At 39.3% G+C, this 20,975-nt stretch overlaps 1 protein-coding gene across 6 annotated transcripts in view; it reads right to left on the reverse strand.

Annotated features, from left to right (window-relative positions):
• Positions 1 to 20,975, reverse strand: part of alk (ALK receptor tyrosine kinase) — a 369,356-nt gene that overhangs the window by 68,476 nt on the left and 279,905 nt on the right. For all 6 annotated transcript variants that reach the window (XM_067614871.1, XM_067614867.1, XM_067614870.1 and 3 more), the window contains one exon: positions 1,187 to 1,320. In XM_067614871.1, coding sequence (XP_067470972.1) covers positions 1,187 to 1,320 — 134 coding nt within the window. The remainder of the gene's footprint in view (positions 1 to 1,186; positions 1,321 to 20,975) is intronic.

Genomic DNA, 20,975 nt, shown 5'->3' on the forward strand with positions numbered 1-20,975 from the left:
TGTTGCCAATTTTAAGATTGAATTTAGTCCATGATAAGCAGCTACTGGTGGAGCATTTGCCTTGGTCTTCCTTTACTTGATTATTCCTTTTTATGTGAGTTCAGCAGATTCAGATGTGGTCTGGTAAACAAATTGGGTGACTTTTCCCACAGAAAACAGAAAACTCTGAAATGAGGCAGTTTAAAACTGCGTATTTCAAAACGTAGTCGCCTCAGAAATAATCACATATATTAAAATACATCTGGGTTTTTTCATACATTTACAGCATAACAGTCTGTTCCATTAAAACAGCACCTGGCTGATATGGCATTTGCACCTCTCTGCCTACCAAACATCTGTCTGTTAGAGGAAACAAGGATTTGTATCCATAATTCCTCAGTAATGCACACTTGAAATGTTTAAGCAATGGTTGCTGTGCTTGTGCATCTCGCTCAGAGGAAATTGAATCAGTTATATTAATCCAATTTCAGGAGCTTTCGAGGTTGACAGAGAAGGATATTATTTCAGTCTCGAGCAGTCTACGCATTTCATTCCGCAACATGGTGTAATGAAGTTAAAAACACAGAACGTAGCTGTGCAATTTCCAGTTTGACATGTTTGAGCTGCTTTGGGAACTCAGTCACTTTGCAGACATGTGAGATGCATTTAGTTTATGTACATATTACAGATACAGTGACAGGAAACACAAAGAAAACCAAAGCTTAAAGAGGGGTCTCATCTACTACATTGGTTTGTACTTGTTGTGACCACTTCACTTTGATCTTTTGTTGCAACTCATAATTTTCATTGTAGGAAAATCTCGTTTTGTTTCTTTTTTAAAAAATCGATCAATCAATTGATCTTTTAGTTTTTGAAATGGTAAAAATGATGATACAGTATCATATCAATCACAGCTTACTCAAAGAGACGTCATTTAGTTGCTTATTTTGACTGATATACATCCTGAATTTCCACAATATTCAATTAATGATGATATGAAACAGAGAAAAGGTCAGAATTTTTGAAGCTGTAACCAGTGAAAGTTTGGAATTTTTACTATATAAAAAACTTCAGCTGACTAATTAACTTGTTTTAAACAGGTCATTTTTCTCAGATTTTTACAAAATGTCACACTACTCAAACATAAAAGAACAAAAGAAGCAGCATCACTATTTGTCTTTGGAAGAACAAGGAAATGTCAACTTACCCATGGTGCAGTTGGTGGTGAAGTGGGGCTCGATGGTGGCTGTGTCATCCTGCGGGATCCGCTGATCATAGCTGGCTGACACCCGAAAAGGCGATCCTCCGTGGGTCCCCAGGGTGAGGTGGACCACTGCCCAGCTGCCAAGGAGAGAAAGCAGGAGCAGGGTCAGTGTGATGAGCAGACACCACGGCTGACAGAAATACCCACATCCGCTGCGGGGGTCGGGGGTTAGGGTAGCTCGGGCCTGCTCTGCCTGAGCTCCCACAGCCTCGGAGGAGGGACTGTCCAGGACTTCAGCGGAAGCCGACATGGGGGCTTCCCCATTCCCTTCCATTTTGGGAGGGTCCCTTTCTGCCACTGTTTGTGGATGCATGGCCCCCCTTTGAGCCCACCCCAGACTCTCGAGGATGTTTAGAGATGGCCAGGTGCGAGGTGGTGCCTCACTTGAGAGTTTGGTGTGGAGTCAGATGTACGCCTAGAATTTAAGACCACAATTACAGCAGGTGTGTGGTCCAGAGACAGCAACACACTCAGGTAAAGATCTTGTGTGGAGGCGAACTGCAGTCCTGCGGTGAATGCTGTCCTCCCTCAACCACTGGCTGGCTTTGTGTAGTTCAACTGTCCCTAATTTTATTAAGCAAATTGTGCTGATTTCACTTTGGCTCTGAGCTCATCAACAATCTCTCTCTCTCTCTCTCTCTCTCCCCTCCCCCTGTCTCTTGCCCATCCCTTTCTTTTTTCATACACACCACATATACTGCAGTGAATGCACTGGAAATACCTACGTCCCTAATGAGGAAGTACAATTTGAATGCTCCCCTTACCTACAAACACACACTACCGACACATGTACACAATACCAGCTGGTTAAAGTCTACATTGTGTTTGATTTGTACACACGGACTCAGTGACTGAACAAGATTCTGTGTATTTCAGTACAAAATGTCATCACAGAAACAGATTGCATCATTGCACACTGCACTGCAACATATGTTTATTTTGTTTTAGCAATGCCCACTATTTTGCTGCTACTATCATGCTGTTGCAGCACTGTTTTCATTAACCGCAGTTTGCACAGACTCTCCCATTAACAGTAGAGAAATAAAACAACAGATTTTGACAGTGTAACGTTACAGTACATCATGCTGATCCCACTCTGACTCTAAATGCCATATACATAAAACAGAAGATGTCTCTCCATTGTCCAATCTTTCTTAAATTACTGTAAATGTATTTAACTGTGAGAGGAAAAAAAACAACATATTTCTGCAGTAAAAACATTTTGCCGTCAACTGAATCGACATAGAGGCTATCAATTTGCTGAGTCCTCACTTCGGCTAAGATACTTCTATGTTTTTGTTGGCACAGCATAAGTAGATATTGCATTAAATGACTATTGGTCATGTTGAAGTGTTCCCTCATCGTGACAAACCCACAGAGAATTATCAGCCATCTCTGAACATCTACAGAGGTTTGCAGCCTCTTTTAGCTCAGTGTTTCATTATCTTTTCAGAATTTAACACTGACATGCTGATAAACCCACTGTATGCTGCCGGCCCAGCACCAAAAAGCAGATAAAGACAAAGTTAGTGATGTGACTAGCAAGGGAAGAAAGCTGAACATCTATCCCTGATTTTTTTCTTAGGTTGTTGGTGGAGATCAACCCAGAGCTAAAAGGAGAATGAATATTGGTCTTAAGTTGATCAGGTGATCAGAAACATGACTCCAATTTGATAATAATGTTGCTCATTGTCTGCTGGTCACTTTAGTTGACCAGCAGACCCTCTTAAGGTGATCATTTGTCAGGATATGTGTGTTTGAAACCCTTCAGGCTGTAGGTTGCAGTGCAGTATTGTTTGAGCATTTCATGTTATTTTATGTGACGTGACGTTATAATCCAGGATGTACTAGAAAATAAACTTACATTAACCGGATACATTCGAGACACAGGGAACGGAGGGATCAAAAACACTGTATTCATATTTTCCTTCATACCCAGATATCCACATTTTTTCCCAACAGAGACATATAAAGAGTAAGAGCACCAAAGTGGAAGAGTTTCAGTACATTTAAAGGTGTTAACTGCCACAACCATTGGTGGTGGTGTTATTCACAGAGAACTCATGAGCTCTCTACTTTTTGATTATGACAAGTGCACTGGGAAATTGTCTGCGACCGTGTTTATTTTAGGGTTTATTTTGCACTTTGTTTGGGTAGAATTGTGCTAGTAAGAATACAGCAAACATAAATTCACACATGCCCACTACACAAACAGGCTTTTTCTGATTTCCCCAATGTCTGTGCTCTGACTCAGAATGCTTTACATTACTACCTTTGCCAGCCTCCCTTCTTATGTTTTTTTCTTTTTTTATGTTGCGTTGCCTTTCCTCTATCCTCCCTGCTTTCACTGATCTCACCTCTTTTCCAGTCCCTTTTCACTAAACCCTCCCTGCTCCATCTCACTCCCACAGCCACTGCTCAGAGTAAAGGGAAGGTATTGGCCAGATGGTGATGTTATAGCACCACAGTACACCTTTAGAGAACAGCTTTGCAGTGTGGGACCTGCTCCCTGCCATATCCCATAATAGAAAGGAAATGAAGCCCTACATAAGGGCTGCTACTGTCTCCTTGATAACCTTGAAATGATTTGCTGACGGAGTACATATGGTGTGGATGAAGCCACCACTGGCTTGGCTGAAGAACGAATTTAGAAATGGCCTTTTTTGAATGACTACTCAGCACGATGATGATAATGGTGATGATGGTGATGATGATGATGAAACTGAAAATGTACAGGAATGTTTATCTCCTTGTGCATAAGCTAAATGCAAGCACACAGTCCGACAGTATAGGTCTAAATTCAGCCGGCAGAAACGACCTATAGTTATATTTACGCCATCTAGTGGCTGTAGTAACCCTGACCTGGGGAAGTGACGTCAGTATAAGGTGACTCGATGAGATCATTTTTGTCTTCTTAGGAGGAGGCGGGTTGGGTGGATGGCTGGATAGATAGTGGGCCTTGCTGCAGGAGATCACCTTTCACCTCCACGAGTGTCAAGTTTCCAACCAAGTCATTTTTAAAAAAAAAGCCGTAATGTTGTGGTGTTTACTGTTGCCATGATGACAAAGGTTGTGTAACTTTAAGGAAGTATAAACCATGTTTCAAGTGATTATTTTAACCCAAACCATAATCTTTCCCTAACCCTAACCAAGTCGTTTTTGTGTCTAAACCTAACCAGACCTTAACCACAGTGTTGTCACACCATAAAACATTATTTTTTAATGTAACAGTTTTGGAAAGCCAGAGTGGATTACTAGATGGTGTAAACGTAACTATAGGTCATTTCTGACGGCCTGAATTTTAGACCTATACTGTTGTTCTTTTATGAGGATGTGGTGCAACATAAAATGCTCTAGATAAACAGTGGTGCAAGGGCTCAATATTAAAATGTGAAACACAAAACAAATTATCATCATTTCAGAGGTGCAAACGTGTAAACAAAAGAGCTTGTGCTTGGCATTGAATATGGTTAATGTACTGATAATAAAACGGACAGAGCTGTGCTGCATCCATTCTAAAGTTGATCAATGTAAACCTGATCTACTCACAGTGTACAATTGTACACAAGTCTCTTGGACTACTGAATTATTTTTTTTATGTCTTATCACACTACGTCTGCGCTGGCACTCACAGGACTGATTAACTGAGGAGCAGATCAGAGCGGAGCTGCCAGAGCACATCACTCAAACATTTAAACCTAATTAGTAGGATACCATGCATGACACAGTGGTCTTAAATATAAATAAATAAAATGAAAATGAATGATAAAGATTCTTCATGTGGGAATTAGATATACATGACTAATCTGAATGTGGTGCTAATGCTATTAATTCTAATTATGCTCTTTTTTGTCCTAATGGCCTGCTAGTTATTTAAAATCACCTGACCTTTGTTCAGACTCCTGTTTGGTGAAAGCCTCTCCCATGATGAAAATGTTTTGTTTTTTTTTCACAATGGAAAACAAAACAGCTCAGGCCAACTAATCTCTGCTGCCAATTGACAATACTCATTTCATAATGCTATTCATTTATGCTCCCCTTAGTGCTCTGCTCTGGGTAATATGGCTCTTTTCATTTTCATTTGGTGTATGCCTGTGTGTGTGTGTGTGTGTGTATTTGTTAGTGAGGATGTAGGATTCTTATGACCTAACCACATTAAGGCTTATTTGTCTTGTGGGTTCTGGTTCGCATTAGTTGTGAGTCTCATCCACCAGGAAAAACAGTACATGAAGAACTATGTTGCATATTCTTTTCAACGTGGTAATTTTATCCTCATGCTGTGAGGCCTGGTTAGACTCACTGCCAGATTAAGGCGGGTGCAGACAGGGAGAATAACTTTACTTCTGTCTTACAGCATGTAGGTGTTCTCGTGTTTACAGTTTGTCTTCAAAGCAAGTTCGCCTTTTTCTGGCTTTTTTCCAGGCTGAAGTGACAACGGGTTTGCAAACTTTATTTTCCTCACATCTTCGCATTATAATGAAGATATGTATTAGAATTAGGTTTATATCAGGGTGACAGAATTAAGGTTTTGTTTAAGAGTTAGGGTTAGGTGGTTAGGGTTAGGGTTAGGGTTAGGTGGTTAGGGTTAGGGTTAGGGGGTTAGGGGGTTAGGGAATCTAATAATCAAATAAAAGTCCTCATAAGTGTTGAAGTTTAATGTGACCATGTGAGAGAGACAAGCTGTATGAAAAGCATTTTAAAAATGTTTTGTAGATGACTGCTACTTTTCTTTGCTTCTGAGCACAAATTACAGTCATTCAGAAAATAATCACCCACCTTGAATTGTACATTTTCTACCTCTACATAAAATGGTCTCAAATATGAAAATGAAATACAGACTTTTTTCTATAAAAAAACATTCATCATCTTAGACCAGCAGCGGTAGTTTGCCTTATGGATTTATCGTGTTGAAGTATAAAGAGGACTTGGAAAAACACTCAGCAGACAGAGGTAAAGGTTGGGTGGAGGACAGAGTCTACAGAATGTGTTTTCTTGAATTTGGCATTAAGATACATTTTTAGGGTGTGTAGTAAATGTTCCACATATGTCCTGAGATTGATTTTGCATTTGAAAATGAAAAGAAACCAATCTCTTTCAAATAATCTTCTGTAAAAAATGGATACGGAACTGAGAGATGATACTGAGAACATCACATAAGTGTCTTCATTGTTTGCTCATTGGCCTTGCTTCAGTGATTCCCATCACATGTTGTTTGGGTTGGTTAACTTTCTGTCTCTGATGATTTCCGGAAACAATTACAGAGGGTAAATTGAATCAGAAGATGAATATGAAGAAAAAGCAATGGGAACTTTTTAGGTTTAAGTTAAAATCAGCCTTAAGGGGGTGCTGTGGCACATAAAGCACACTGAGGAATCACTGAAGGCAGTTCTGCAGTCACCAGTTTGCCAAGTTGCAGGAATTTTGAGTTGTGTTTAGCTTAAATTGGTCATGCTGTTCATATTTTTGTTTGTGTCTATAAAGCTTACAGCATGTCTTTAATCTCAGTGTAATTTGATTAAGTCACACATCACTCATGGAAGTCCATCCACACTGACTGACTGTTTAATCACAATGCTCCACAACAGCTGTTGCTGATACGACAAAGATATTGAACATGGTGAGATACAGCTGCAAATGTGAGTGTCTATCAGCAACTTTCTCTGTTAGTCAAAATCAGAACAGATTTGTGAAATGTCAAAGCTGATTAGTTTGAGATGTGGCTGCCTTACTGTGCCAAAAATAACTAGATAGGCCTGTTCCAAATAGACGTGTGAGTGAATCAATCCATTTTGGGTCAAAAAATGAAGGAAGTACAACAAACAATCAAGGGAGTTTAAAATCAATAACATCTCCTTGTGTCATCCAAATGGCCTTCTGTTAAACATAACCTGGTGTAGCTATGACGAAACATTAACCTATAATGTGTAAGGTATCAACAAAATACAGTGTGAGGTATTGACAAAGCCATTTAACTCACATCCTCGAGCCTAAGTGCATGAAATGGAAAAGGTTTTCAATCGTGCCCAAAGTCCAAGTACCCTGTTGAATGCATCTGCAGTAAAACTAAAGGAAGGAAGGATAGAAATGGAAACTGCTTTACATGGTAATGGAATTTTTACCCCCTAAGAGACATCGCCATAGATTTCGATCATGCTGGCTGTTATAAATCGAAGTGGCTTTTTTTCATATGGGAAAGATGAAATTGATTGAAAATGATGATTCGTACGACTAGGTGTGCACGGAGGCGGCAGGGGTTAAGGAGGTAGGAGGTGGGCGGGGGCGCTGCCGTGATTGCTGCTGGATCGGGATCTCTACTTAAGCCACATTGATTTTGACTGTCAAATGGCGTAGTGCACAACAGACGTAAGCCAATATGTCAAGAGAAGTGCAGATTAGATTGAACGGCCTGACACAGCCCGGCTGAATGAATGCCACTTCCCCAAACTAAACAGGACACATTTGAATGCTATCTGTTGAGAGCAAAATCTGTTATGCCATCGTGCAGCTAGGATGATAGGTAGATGAGGTAAGCTGGGGATACAGGGTCGACTTGTATTAGGGACACGTTTTTGACAGAATTTAGCATTTGTTGAGCCAAAGTGGATTAAATAAGCTTGAAAAGATCTTTTTTTTTTTTTTTCACACTGTCCCAAACTATTTTCACAAACAATTGTCAGGGAAAGGGAGAAAAAAAAAATCACTATGCATCACATTCGCAGAAAACGACAGAGTTTGGTCTCATCACACATATGCCTCACAGACATTGAATAACAAAACAATTTCATAATGACAGTTTGTGACATTAAAGCTGGCAAAGAGGGGTTTAGCTGACAGTAATCGTGAGACTTTTACATGATTTTGCAGACTAAAACTTGCGATTGCCCTCAAAGCAAGCCTTAGCCATTGTATATTCAGATGAGTCACACCTGAATACAGCTATCTTGAATTTCTGTGCTAAGCAAATTATTCTGTGACTGAGAAAGTGAACAATCTGCCAAGAGCAAATTACAGAGGATGAAAGAAAACCCAAGCAAATAAACAAACCCGCATGAAAAAACAAGAGGATGCAAGTGTGTCCACCAGGGATTCATGTCAGTGTGGCAATTTCACACGGCCTAAAAAAATACAGATAAAAACTGCAAAGCCAAGTCCGAAGACGCACACCGAGTGCATAATCTGAATGGCCAGAGATGCCCACTCTAGTGTATGAACTTGGGAGGTTTGTCTGCTCCAATAACTGCAATCAGACATGTAGCTTCAGTAGATGGCTACTTGAATCCAATCTTCACATTGGCACATATATACTAAATAACAAGCCTTACCTTAGATCTTCATTAACATACATGGACTCATGCTTTTTTTTTTAATGGGTTGTATAATGATCAAGGTTTCACTCACTCAGTTCATTTTGCCTTTTGGGTCTGTTGTTGACTTGCCACTAAATTTCATGAACCATCCATATCCATCACAAAACTGATGATCAAAGCATAGATACACTCACTGGTGACACTTGTTAAAACTTGTACTGGTATATTTACACATAGCCTGCTTGTTAAGGAGGTGCAACTGAAAATATTTCACCGTTATAACAAACCTTGACTCAATGTTAGTCATACCTTTTGTGGGAAATTAATATGGATAAAAATTTTGAAATGAATATTAATGTAGCAGTGCTACCATGACTCACAGTTCAGACAGTTAAGAGGGTTATCATTTATTAGTCACTTTATACAGCAATGGCCTAAAATGAAAGAAGGAGAAATAAAAAAAAAAGAAGCTGTGGAGTGATTAAAAATTAATAGCTTCAGCACCAACTACGGTTTCTCATGTAACTATTGATTGAAATAAGACACTGTACAGAAGGAACTGCATATAAATGATTTCATATTTCCATCAGCATTTTTGAGATTCCTCATCTATCTACACCTGAGAATGTGTAACCGGATCAAAATATCTTATTGCAGCATGTCATAAAGTTTGAATTTTAAGTTTCAATCAGACTTTTAAATCAAAACTGAGTACAATTCTGCTAAAAATGAATAGAGGTCAAAGTGAACAGGGAGTATTAGCAATTCATCTAGGCTGAGATCAGAAACTATGAAAGAACTTATACGAGAAATAAAGAAAGGAACAGTGAAGGCTATGCCAAGACTGATGAAAACAGATGACTTAGATGTTTCAGTATTAGATGAACATGACGGCAATGTATCAAAAGACTGACAGGTCTTCAATAAAACCCCTATTTCCATTTCTGAGCTTCCTCCTCCAGCGCTGTACGTTTTACTAATAGTTTTTGCTAATGCCTTATCTTGAGTAAATGTAGAATCACATCTGATGTTCAATGCTTCAAAAAGTCCTGTAATGAGATGAAGTCTTTGGCATCTACTGCTGAACCTCCCACCCTGGATAAACTATCTGTGGAGTGGAGCATATCACAATGTGTAAAGTGAAGAGAAAGCACTGAAACAACTTTGAGAATTACATTAAAATTGTTCTAAATGAACATTGCCTGCACCCCCTGCAGAACCAATATAAAAAAGAAGCAGAAGAGCTTAACACATTTTTCTGCACAAACAAGTTGTCTTTTCATTACAAATAATGATTGAAAGGTTGTGCATGAATGACTACACGTGTGAGGTCCCAGAAAAGCAATCAAAACTATATAGATAATGATTTCAGTGTTATGAAGAAGAAGGGCAATGAAGCAGAAGAGTCCAAACAAACTAATGGAACAGGACCCTGCATCACATTGTGCACTGTTGATTGGCAGGTTGTTTCAGTTGATTGCCCGTCTACATTCCGACATTATTCGCCAGGTTTAGAAGGAGAAAAAAAAGAAAAAGACAGTAGTTAATTGTGCCACTAAGATAGAAGAACCTCAAAAACCAGGGTCAATCTGGCTATCTGGAGCAGCAGGAGTTCATGTTGAGCCATCCATGTGTAGGCTGGCAACTCTGATATAAAAAAAAATAAACAAATGTCACATTCTGTTTGATTCTACATTAGACTGGCCAGCTGGCTCCATACAAGAGTATGCATGTGTGTGTGGTCTGTGGCTACTAATTCATCATATCATAAGAGTGCATCCCTCTCTTGCTAACTTTACGTTGGTACATTGCCAGTTCATAAGTGCTAAGTTGATATTAACAGCTTGATTTGAAATGGTACATTGTTTTTCATGCGTCCATACGGGGGTCGTGGGTATCTGTGGCTCTCTCATGATTGGCCAGTCTGGGTCAAATTTCCAGAGCAGTGTGAGCAGATCTTCTTTTCCAGTCAGCTGCTGCTAAAATCTCAGAGATAATGAGGTTATTTATCTTGTAACCCTTGTTCTCTGATAATGTGGGTGAGGCGTCTCCACATGGGGAATGCTCTCTCAGCGTTATCCTTGGAAGCCTCTCTATCATTACCCAGCCAGCCGTCAAAGCAGAGCCCCTTGCATCCCATAAAGAAGTGATTGACACAATGTCACTCATCATTCAAGATAAGCCCATGTCTTTCTCAGTTTATGCAAGGAGGGTGTTTCCGGTGAGACAGACCACTCATGTTATCGGGGAGCAGAGGTTACTGGATAGCTAACCTTAAGTTCTCTAAAACAGTCGTTTCAGTGTCTCACAATGGGGCTATACTGACTCCTGTATTGTGAGATAAGCTTATCTGAGCGAACCCAGGAGGTTCCATTTTTCCCAAAGAGTCCACACTGAGGACAGTACGCCGGGGAGGGTGCACTGACATACTATTTATGAAACTTTACAAAGGACAAAGTTGAAGCCTAGCTCACTGCAGCACAAGTTTTGTTCAGATAGTCACACCTTTAAACTAGGCCCAAGGTGTTGCCATCCGTACACAACACAACCTAGCTGTTTGGAGGTGATGGTCATATCAATCACTGGGCCTACCAGCAGAATGTAGCTCAGACAACTGAACAGACCTTCTAAAGGCTTTATATCAATACACAGAACTCTCACAAGAAAGCATATCAACTCTTTATTTCAAGCTGGGCAGCTCTGGTGCAGTACTGGTGCTAACGCTTCTGCTACATACTTGGCGGTTGATGGCAGTAGCTAATGCTATTAGTTAGCAAAACAGTGCTAAGATGGAATAAAGTTTTAGGTGCTTTGTGATAGACATTTTCTCTAAAACCCTACAACTTTGTAGTGAAGAGTAAGCTAGGTGGCTGACACACAAACTATGTGTTACTATCTGGTGACCAATAAGTTTGTTATGCTAGGCATCAAACTAGACAACCAGAGGAGGTATCATGGCGGCTGTGATGGCCTCAAATTATTTAATTATGATAATGTTCCTCATACTGAGACACCAAAACAAACACTTGATCACAATATTGATTTATAGTTGCTGGAGCCTGCATGGTTGTCATGTAGCATGTAGCATGGAGTGTGTCACATCTATAGTGGTTGTTCAGGACAATATAGATTGCAGTAAGGCCATGAATAATGAGTGGTGACAGACCACAGAGGTAAAAGTGACAACAAAAAAGAAAGCAGCGGCCCAGTTGACTCAACATTTTCAGCATTTGCTGATGCTGTTGTTCATAGCTCCTTATTGAACAGTGAGTGCAGCAGTGGCACCTTCATATATCACAAGCTCACAAACAACCAACAATGCAAGCATCGAACAAAACCACAGCGCTCAGATAATGCATGTGACAAATAATCCTGTCCTCACCAGAATCATCATGTATGATAGAAAAGTATTACACGTAGACAGCTATCCCATCATTTTCAGGGTTATTCTCTAGCTGCTTTCTTTCTCAGTCTTTCTCTCCTTTGTCATCTAATTTCATTTTCTATAGTTTCCTCCATTATCTATGCTTCAATCTGTTATATTGCATTGTATTCTCTGTCATGCTGGTTCCTGTTGACTCTCTGAGTCTGTTTCCTCATACTGCTCTATAATCACATCCCCCCCCTACACCACTACTGATCTAAATGAGGTTACGACTACAGTTGCAGTGCTGTCTAATGATATTGTGCTGATTGAAATATCACTGCAATTGCAAGGTGGGAAAAATATCAGAGCTTCAAGGAAGCATGTTCCATGAAGAAATGGAAACAGAAGCTCACCCTACAGTAACTGCTCTTTACATGAATAATAAAAAGTACATTTTTAGCTACTGTCTTCAAGATTTTGTCTTGATATTGTGGTAAGTTTGGATGCCCTTCCTCCTAGCCAGCTGTCTTGATGTCTGCTCCTCAACCCATTTGTTTTTCTTCTAATTAATGTCAAATTAAACTGCACATATACTTTAATAAGGCTTCTGCTGTACCTTCTATGGCACATAAAGCATGGAAGCTCTCAATAAATTACTAAATTCAGTGATGAAAACTTGGCTCCTCAGACGTAAACTGCTATGCTATTACAAAGATGAAAGGCATGGGGGGAGAGATCACATGGCTCCTTGCACTTTTTAATTATGACCCAAATTCAATTACTTTGCAACCTCATACTTTACAGAGCCACAGGAAATTGCTCCCATCGAGTGACAGCATTTGTGATTAAAACATGTTCACTTTGTAACATGAAAATGCTGTTGTTAGAGCTTTGGGCTTACAAGAAACGGATGATGGGTCAAAATAACAGGAAACTGTTACCCTCTCCTAACTGACTAATTTATCATGTGTCACCAAACCACAAAGCATGTTAGATGTATGATTTATGTTATTTTCACTGCAACCAGAACATAAGACGATGGATACTGCACTGCAGACAATCTTGCACTGCTTGTTGAAAAGCAAACAAGAACATGAGACAGTTAAAATGAGAGTGTGTCGCATTCTACCTGGTGACAATCACTCTTTGAAAAATATTTTTTGGAGGGGAGGAAGTCAGGAAAATAGTCACTTAGTAGCTGTGTTTGAATCTGTAGACCAGCCTTGAGACTAACTACTAATCATCCTGTATGGAGATGAACGCTAAGATGCCTGCAGCCATATGAGCCTGCACTGCTGAGATGTTAGCGTTGTAGTCAAGACTGACTCAGCTGATGCAAAGTCAATATGTAACAAGATATTACAACGTAAAGACCAAGAGAATATTGAGCCTAAATAAATATGAGATCAGGATTAAGAACCCATAACTTTACAGCTGGATATAACAGTTTATATTCAGAACATCCATACTCATATGGTAAATGCTGTCTGATAATCAAGGGTGCATATGAAGAAATAGCCATGTAGTTATTGCTGAGAATGAGCGTATACATGGCATGGCCCTCAGATTAATAATCCACCAGTTGGCCCCCATGGCAATCTCTCCTAAATGTGTTTATCACCATAATGGTTATTACATTCACTTCTGCTTTGTATAAAAAAAAAAAGCTTAATGCAAGAACATGTCATTATGAAGAGGGCAACAGAAGAGTGAATTTTAAGTAGGCTGAATGCTTTCAGCTATATGGTGCTGCTGTCTGCAGGGCATTTTCATATATGTTCATTTTTCATCACATTTAGGCTCAAATTATTCTGCCTTTTTTTCACTTAACTCCAGATGTTTGAGTGTGTATTAAAACGGAATATGAAAGTGGTATTTACTTGACAACCTTGGGCCTGCGGTTGTGTAAAAGCAATGTTTTCCATGTTTAAATAGGCAGCACAGGGGGGCAGGTGTTTGGCTGAGAGCTTAGAAAGCAAAAACCAATGTGAATGCATTATGATTCACTTTAAGATAGGAATGCTGGCCAAACTAAATATTAGCAGTAGTAGAGTTTGAATAATCGTGTATGTATAAATAAAAAAAAGATGTGTTCCTTTTCATGTAACACTTAGTGTAGCCTGACATGACTTTTAGTATCAACTAGAACAAAAGTAGGAAGCCCTCATGCTTAATCTGAAGGACATAAAAGGTTAATCAGCCGATCCAACAAGCTTAGCCAAATGTGCTTCATAGAGGACCTTAGTTTAGGGTCATGTACTCTGAGCTTTTCCGCACATGTGACACGGCAAATATTTCATTTCTTGCAAATTGAACACGTTTAAATGATAGATTCAATGAACTGTTTCTTCTTATTACTGAACATTTTACTGTCTTAAATTTTAAAAAAGTACATTTCTAACTGTTTTCTAAAGAAAATGGGCGCTCTGTTAAAAGTAAGTCTGCTCATGCTGTAAAGCTTGCATTAGCGTGACATCTCATGAAAGCTGGCAAATCAGTTTAACTTTCAGGATCCTGTATTCCTGAATGGGCTGTGTAGCTTTTATTCATGGGTGAAGAATGTGTGTTATTATACGAGTTCATGCAACAGTAAATGTTTTCTGGTGCATTAAAATGTTCATCCACTGTACCAGTCCTTTGTTTTCTCGAAAGAATGATCTCTGTCTGATTAAAGTGAAGTATGTTTCATTTAAAAAAAACACCTTCCAAAAACGTTAAACTTCATTAAACATGAAACAGCTGATGTGTAAAAAAGCTTTTTTTAAGCACAACCCAAACCATAAATGCAAGAACCACACTGTATCTAAGAATGAGACAAAATAGTATTCATGCACTCAGTGTTGGAGCCTTGGTTGCAGCTTGATTGAGCATTGTTAGTAGGAAATGATGGTATTCTGCATGAATAATCACATGAGGTGCATTCATGTAGAACAAATGTATGCTCAGATTATTGCTTGATCCTGTCAGCCGAACTTTATGTTTTATGCACAAAACCCCTTTAATGTTTACATTTTTCACTGGATAATGACTGAATGCTCATATTGAGAGATCATTTTATGAAAAATACAATTAATCACAGGGAATGAAAAGCTGGCTGCCAGAACTCAACTATTTTGCAGTTATTAACAAATGGTTAGAATTTAGTCCAAATGTTGTGCTGCACAAAAATACCTCATTGAACTTGTGCCATTGAAGTGACACCCTGGTGGATTTCTCTCCGCCTGTTCCCACTCAAGCTTGCCTTGACAGGACAGTGCATCTAATTTAGCTGGCGCAGTGTAATTTTAGTGTCCAAAAATATGCTTGAGTCACTGTCTGTTACATCTTAACCCTTGTTATCTGTGCTACTTGGATTTCTCTTGTTGGTGGAACTGAACACACATCTCCTGTTCCAAAATCCTTTAAATGTATGAAATGTGTCTATTTCAAGTATTTTTGAGGTTGAATTTTTGGCAGTTTACATGCAGATTATTATTTCATGTGGCCCAGTCAATACTACAAGTAAAGCAGAATCTTACTTTCATTGGTTATGCTTCTATCCTCCAAAATGTCTTGTAGAATAGATAAGGCTCAGTCTTTTGGTTGATTAAATCTGAAGACAGCAGGACCAGTATGTTTGTTCCAATTACAGCCCATAATTTGAGGGATGTGCTGCACATTACCAAAACAGTGCCCAATTACACTCACCTCATGTGGGCACCATGATTAAATTTTGTGCAGCTAGAGGCTGCTGCTTGACGACGTATGTAACAACTGCGTGAGTCGTCTTCCAAGAAATGTTCCAAAAGCGGAGCCTGAAGTGACTCGCAGTAGAGGCAGATGTGTCGCTGTGATGAAAAACTTGATGTGGCAGAGCAGCCCACATGGAACAGATTTTATGATATTACACGGTGTGCAGAGTTGATATCTGATGTTGAGGCTCTGACCTTGTTGCTCCTCGTAGCATACAGTAAAACCCAGCACAGTGGTCACTCTGTCAATGTGTCACTCCAAACTCTACCCCTGGAGACACTTCAGAGAGTCAGAGCTTGTAGTTGGATGGCAGGGTGAGTAATAATTGTAAAAGGTGGGGGGGGATGGATTCATGTAAGAATTTTATTCTAAATTAATTCATGTATTCTTAAAATTGATACATTTTCATTTTTTCAGTTCTGTACACAAATAAAGTGATGGATTCTTTTCACTAAAAAGGCTGTATTAACAGAAGGAAAAAAAGTGCAATTATAGTGTAGAAGCTGGCAAGCATTTACACACGTTGCTGTCTTACCAACTGTCACTGACATATGGTGTCACATAGTCTCCTGTGGATGACTCTAATTAAACTGAAAAAACAAACACTAGATATTGAAAAATATTATGAAAACTAATATAATGGTTTCCATGAAACTTAAAGTGGACAATGACGCTTGATGACACTTATTTTTATTGAAAGCAATGAGTCTTATTGATTTTGATGACCTTCTGATTTCCATCGAGGGCTGCCATCAGGTTCAAATCATTAACTTGAAGAGACGGTATCTCAAAATCTACTGTACAGATTGCGGAGTAGAAGAACCATGAGTGCAGCAGTGCCTTCAAACTGAATGATCAAAATTTTGTTTCTGTATGGAAAGTTGTGTGATTGATCTGGCTGAGCAAAAGTAAGACAACAGAGGAGTGAGCGGTGGATTAACCTAGAAAAGATTCAACTCACTTCCTGCAACAGTCGACGTTGACTTTCTTTACTAATCGCGAGTAAGGAAAGTTTTCTTGGCGATACTTGTCATTCATACACATTGTCAATGAATGTAATTTAGGATTGGCAGAATGAATCCATGATGAGTTGTCTAGTAGCATTATTGCATGTAGACACAGCCAGAAATAATTGCTCTAATGTAACTTAATCAAATTGTTTACAACAAACCAAACAAAATAATCATTCATACATACATGATACATTATTATTCATTAAGCAGCTGCAAAGTTAGCTGTAACAGCACATAATTATTCTGAGAATCTTTATCTTCCAAATTAAAGCTGTTGGAACACATCACTGCACACAGAAAATGTGTTGACAGGGCTCCAAAAATGTGAATTCATCGTAGAAAAAGGACATCATCTGCTGTTGACAACATGTTTGGGATGCCATTTATTTACATTTAAGGAACACGCGCTTCCATGCACATCTGTTTTGACCCGGGAGAAGCTATGAGAGTACAAAACTGGCAGTGCAGCACTAAGTTCCCTTCAGTTCATTCTGCAAAAGTATTGGCTGGAAAATTAATTCCTTTAACTACCTATAGAAGAAGACTTTGGGAACAATGTTTCTACTGTCAGTAATTAAAACTAAAGAAAATCCTGGGAGATTCTGATGAAATGAGGTGTGTTACTGATTTTGTCAAAACAAGCACTAATAGCTCATTACATGCATGGTTCATTGTATGTATAATTTCTTTTTGTTTTGTTTATATGCCTCGCTTTACCCGCAATTCTGGGGAGCACTGTAGAAAATGTGGATGTTAATGACATCGAAATGAAACGAAGTGCGTGGAATAAATAGACTGGGGATTGGTTTTTATTTCATTACCTTTCTCCAGAAGGTTCTGTGTGGTAAAGCAAATTTAATTACTGACTTCGGTGGGATTGTTCAGGCCCATAGATATGTTCTAGTATGTGTCGGGTGGAGTTCTACAATAACATTGTTCAATCTCATTTCCATCTCAGAGGTGAGGGCACAGAAATGTTCTTTGATTTTTAAAAGTAAGGAGAAAATAGTTGTGATTCTACCAATCCTCAATGCAACTAGCTAACATACAAGGTTCCTGAAGAAGAGTTACTGGTTTACTGGTAATCACAGTTGACAAGGTGTGTTGTTGTATTTGTAAGAAATGATGGAGCACAGGAGGAGAGCTGGGAATTAGCAGTTAAAACACGCTGGATCGTTTTTGCATGTTTGACATGAACACACCTGTAAATAGCAATCATGAATGCCACCTCTGCTGTGTTCCTCCCAATCACTGTCTGCACCCTCTTTTCATTCAAACAGAATGAAACTTCTGTCATTCAAATGCAATGAAACTGGGCCAGGGTGACTGACATGTAGCACAGTAAAAAAAAAAACCAAATCCTTGTTGTAAAAAGAGAGTGAGAACAGTCCCATGAAGACATTATGTAACAAGGGGAAAGATGAAAGGAATAATAACTCCACTTTGCTGTAGCCTTTGTCATTACAAACAACTGCTAGACAGTCTTCTGTCTCTCTAATTTGCAGAGTGTGTTTGCAAGACTGTAGAGAATTCAAGTTTACCCCCTGCATCTCTGGAAGGCCAAAACGTAGACCTTGTTGTCTTTTCCTCATCATTAAAGAGCGTATGTGCATGCGTACATGTGAGCCCATGATTTGTGGTGACTGTAGAGAACTTAATGATTAAAAATGTAAACCTCTCCAGGGCTTACAAGGTTTAAAACATTTCAAAAATAGAAGGAGACATTTCATCTGCCGTTTCTGTTTGAAACCCCTCCCATAGTTAAGAAAGACTCATGTAGATCCAGAGGGGAAGTGTCGGTAAAAGAATTGTTGATGCAGGGAAGAAAAAAAAAAAAAGCAGGTTGCTAAAATGCACTTCATTCTTAAAATGCACGGGAGAGATAGTGGTCTAACCTCCCTGCAAAGTGCACAACTGATTCTGCAGTTTTAATTAACTTCTCTGTGGCACTCGCGTTGGGTTTTGGGAATTGCTTACTTCTTCAAAGTTTTTCACCCCTTCTGATTCTTCTACTCACGTCTCTTTCAAAAAGTAAAATCCTCACAAAATTGTTTTGAAGCCGGAGTCACATTTATTATAATTATACATATAATTCCATCAATTTTACACATTAAGGTTAGTCAGTTACTAGACATATCTTGAGGAACTTTATTTTCATTTTCTATTTAGTGAATTATGGGAAATGTTTTTGGAGTTGGACGCATACTATGGACTACAAGTGACGATAGCTCAGCCTCTCTCTTGTGAGTCCCCTAATGTCACACAAGTGCAATAGCATCATTTCAAAAAAAAGTTCTTGCACACCTTAAGTCTTGGTGACAGGTGCGTAGGATCAAAAACTCTTGACTTGAAAAGCAAACCAAAGAATCTCACAGTCTGTCCATCACTTTGTCATCATCATCCAAAATTCACACACACAAAAACCATCAGTATGAATTTTGTCTGATGAAGGCCTGAGGACTGAACCGTCATGTTAATAAAGTGAGTTTAAGTGATGGACAGTGTGAGGGCTTCTTTAGTTTTCTTTTCAACTGAAGTGCAACATTAAATCACTGGAGTGTCCCTTTAATGACACACAATTACTCCCAATATATTTCTGGAAAGTATTAACCGCAATTATAGAACAGATGGCCTATACTTTCAAATCATGCCAGTAGTATGCAATAAAAACTACAGTACCATGCTTCTGTCTTGTAATGGGATTTATTGCTGTCCTTAGCTGGCACAAGCAGCAGCTTGCTTTTCCCCGTTGCACTCTACAGACTTCATGCTTGAGTCAGCTGGTGGGCACCAGAAAACACATGTCTCTCCTCAGAGACTGCCCTCCATACTGGGCTGTTTTACATTCAAGCCCAGTGCTGAGGGAACACTCAAGCATAGTTTAGCAGTAAGGACGTGAAACCCATAAAGCATGTTCAGTCCCAGAGAAGATTTATCATCAGGCTCCCTGTCTGCTGCTGCCAGCAGTAGATTACATGTCAAAAGTGGCACAGCGAGCAGATATTTCAGCCAATAAGCATGGGTGGAGGGAGAGGGGGGCTCGTCTGGAGAGTGATATTGCACAGTCTCGCTGAGAGAAGGGCTCGGATTGACCCTTGAACTTATTGTTCTTAAGAGTGATGGCTGACCATAAACCTGCCTGACATCATTGAGGTGAAATGTAGCAACAGCGGAGGCAAAACGGATTACTGGCCTGAGGGTTAAAATACTCTGAATGGAATCTTCTCACACATAACTGCATAGATGGTTTCCATCCTGCTGTACAGTTGCACAGAGGTAATGAGCCAATGGCAAAAAAATCAGAGTGTCATACAAATCATTGAAGACAGCGTTTCATTTAATGGAAAACCATTTTCCCTCTATGCTCAGTGTAAGTATTCAGATTGGGGATGTAGACTAATGCAGACTATTTGCTCATGATTAAAAGAAAAAAAAAAAAAACTGCTGCAGAATTAATTTCCTCAAAGACAGAATATATCAGCTTGACTCCTCATATACAGTAAAAGGCATCAAACCATGTCAAGACTGCAGTTCAACCCTTCAAAAGAAACCCTCTTGCATGCAAACTCTAATATGATCCCATATCTCTTATTTACATTTACATTTATTACAATGCTGCCCATTATAACTGATTACAAGAGTTGCTTTGTTACAAAAAAGTATCACTATCAAAGTTTGGACGTGGACTTGCAGATTATCTGATGTTATGTGCGCATGTGTCCTGAAAAATATAAAATTCAAAAACAGCTGGCCTGGTTCATCAAACATGCAGCCAACATATTTAAATCTCTCACTGCAACTTTATATTATTTATATGGAAGTGATCATTATGCAGAGTAATAAGATTCCACAGGCACAGGCCACTAAATTATGATTTATGTGTTATCTGTTATGATGGTCTGTGCCTCCCATGTGTGGTCACATACAACATAGAAGCATGTTTCAGAGGGTTTCAGTCAAAGCTGAATCAAATGTTAATTGTTGTTGATCCACAGATCATCTATTCCATCACCCCCCCCCCCCCGTCTCCTGAGGTTCCTGAAACAATAAAGCAGAGTCCAGGTGCAGTGCCCACAGTGCTTCAGTTAGCTCTGCTCTGGGAACAGTGACAAGGCTGCAGTAGTTTATTCTGTTCTCCTGTGGAAATCCTTTGGCCTGTCGCTTACCATCAAAGGCAGAGGGCTCCTTGCACAAATGATCTTTGAGAAGCAGTGCCGATGCATGCATCTGATGTGTAGTGACAAGGCTGCAGTTACAGTATTTCTTTTGCTCCTGAAGCTTTCACTGATATCTCCAGCCTGTCACTTCACATT

The sequence above is a fragment of the Thunnus thynnus genome, chromosome 16, assembly GCF_963924715.1.
Source record: "Thunnus thynnus chromosome 16, fThuThy2.1, whole genome shotgun sequence".
Lineage (NCBI taxonomy): Eukaryota > Metazoa > Chordata > Actinopteri > Scombriformes > Scombridae > Thunnus > Thunnus thynnus.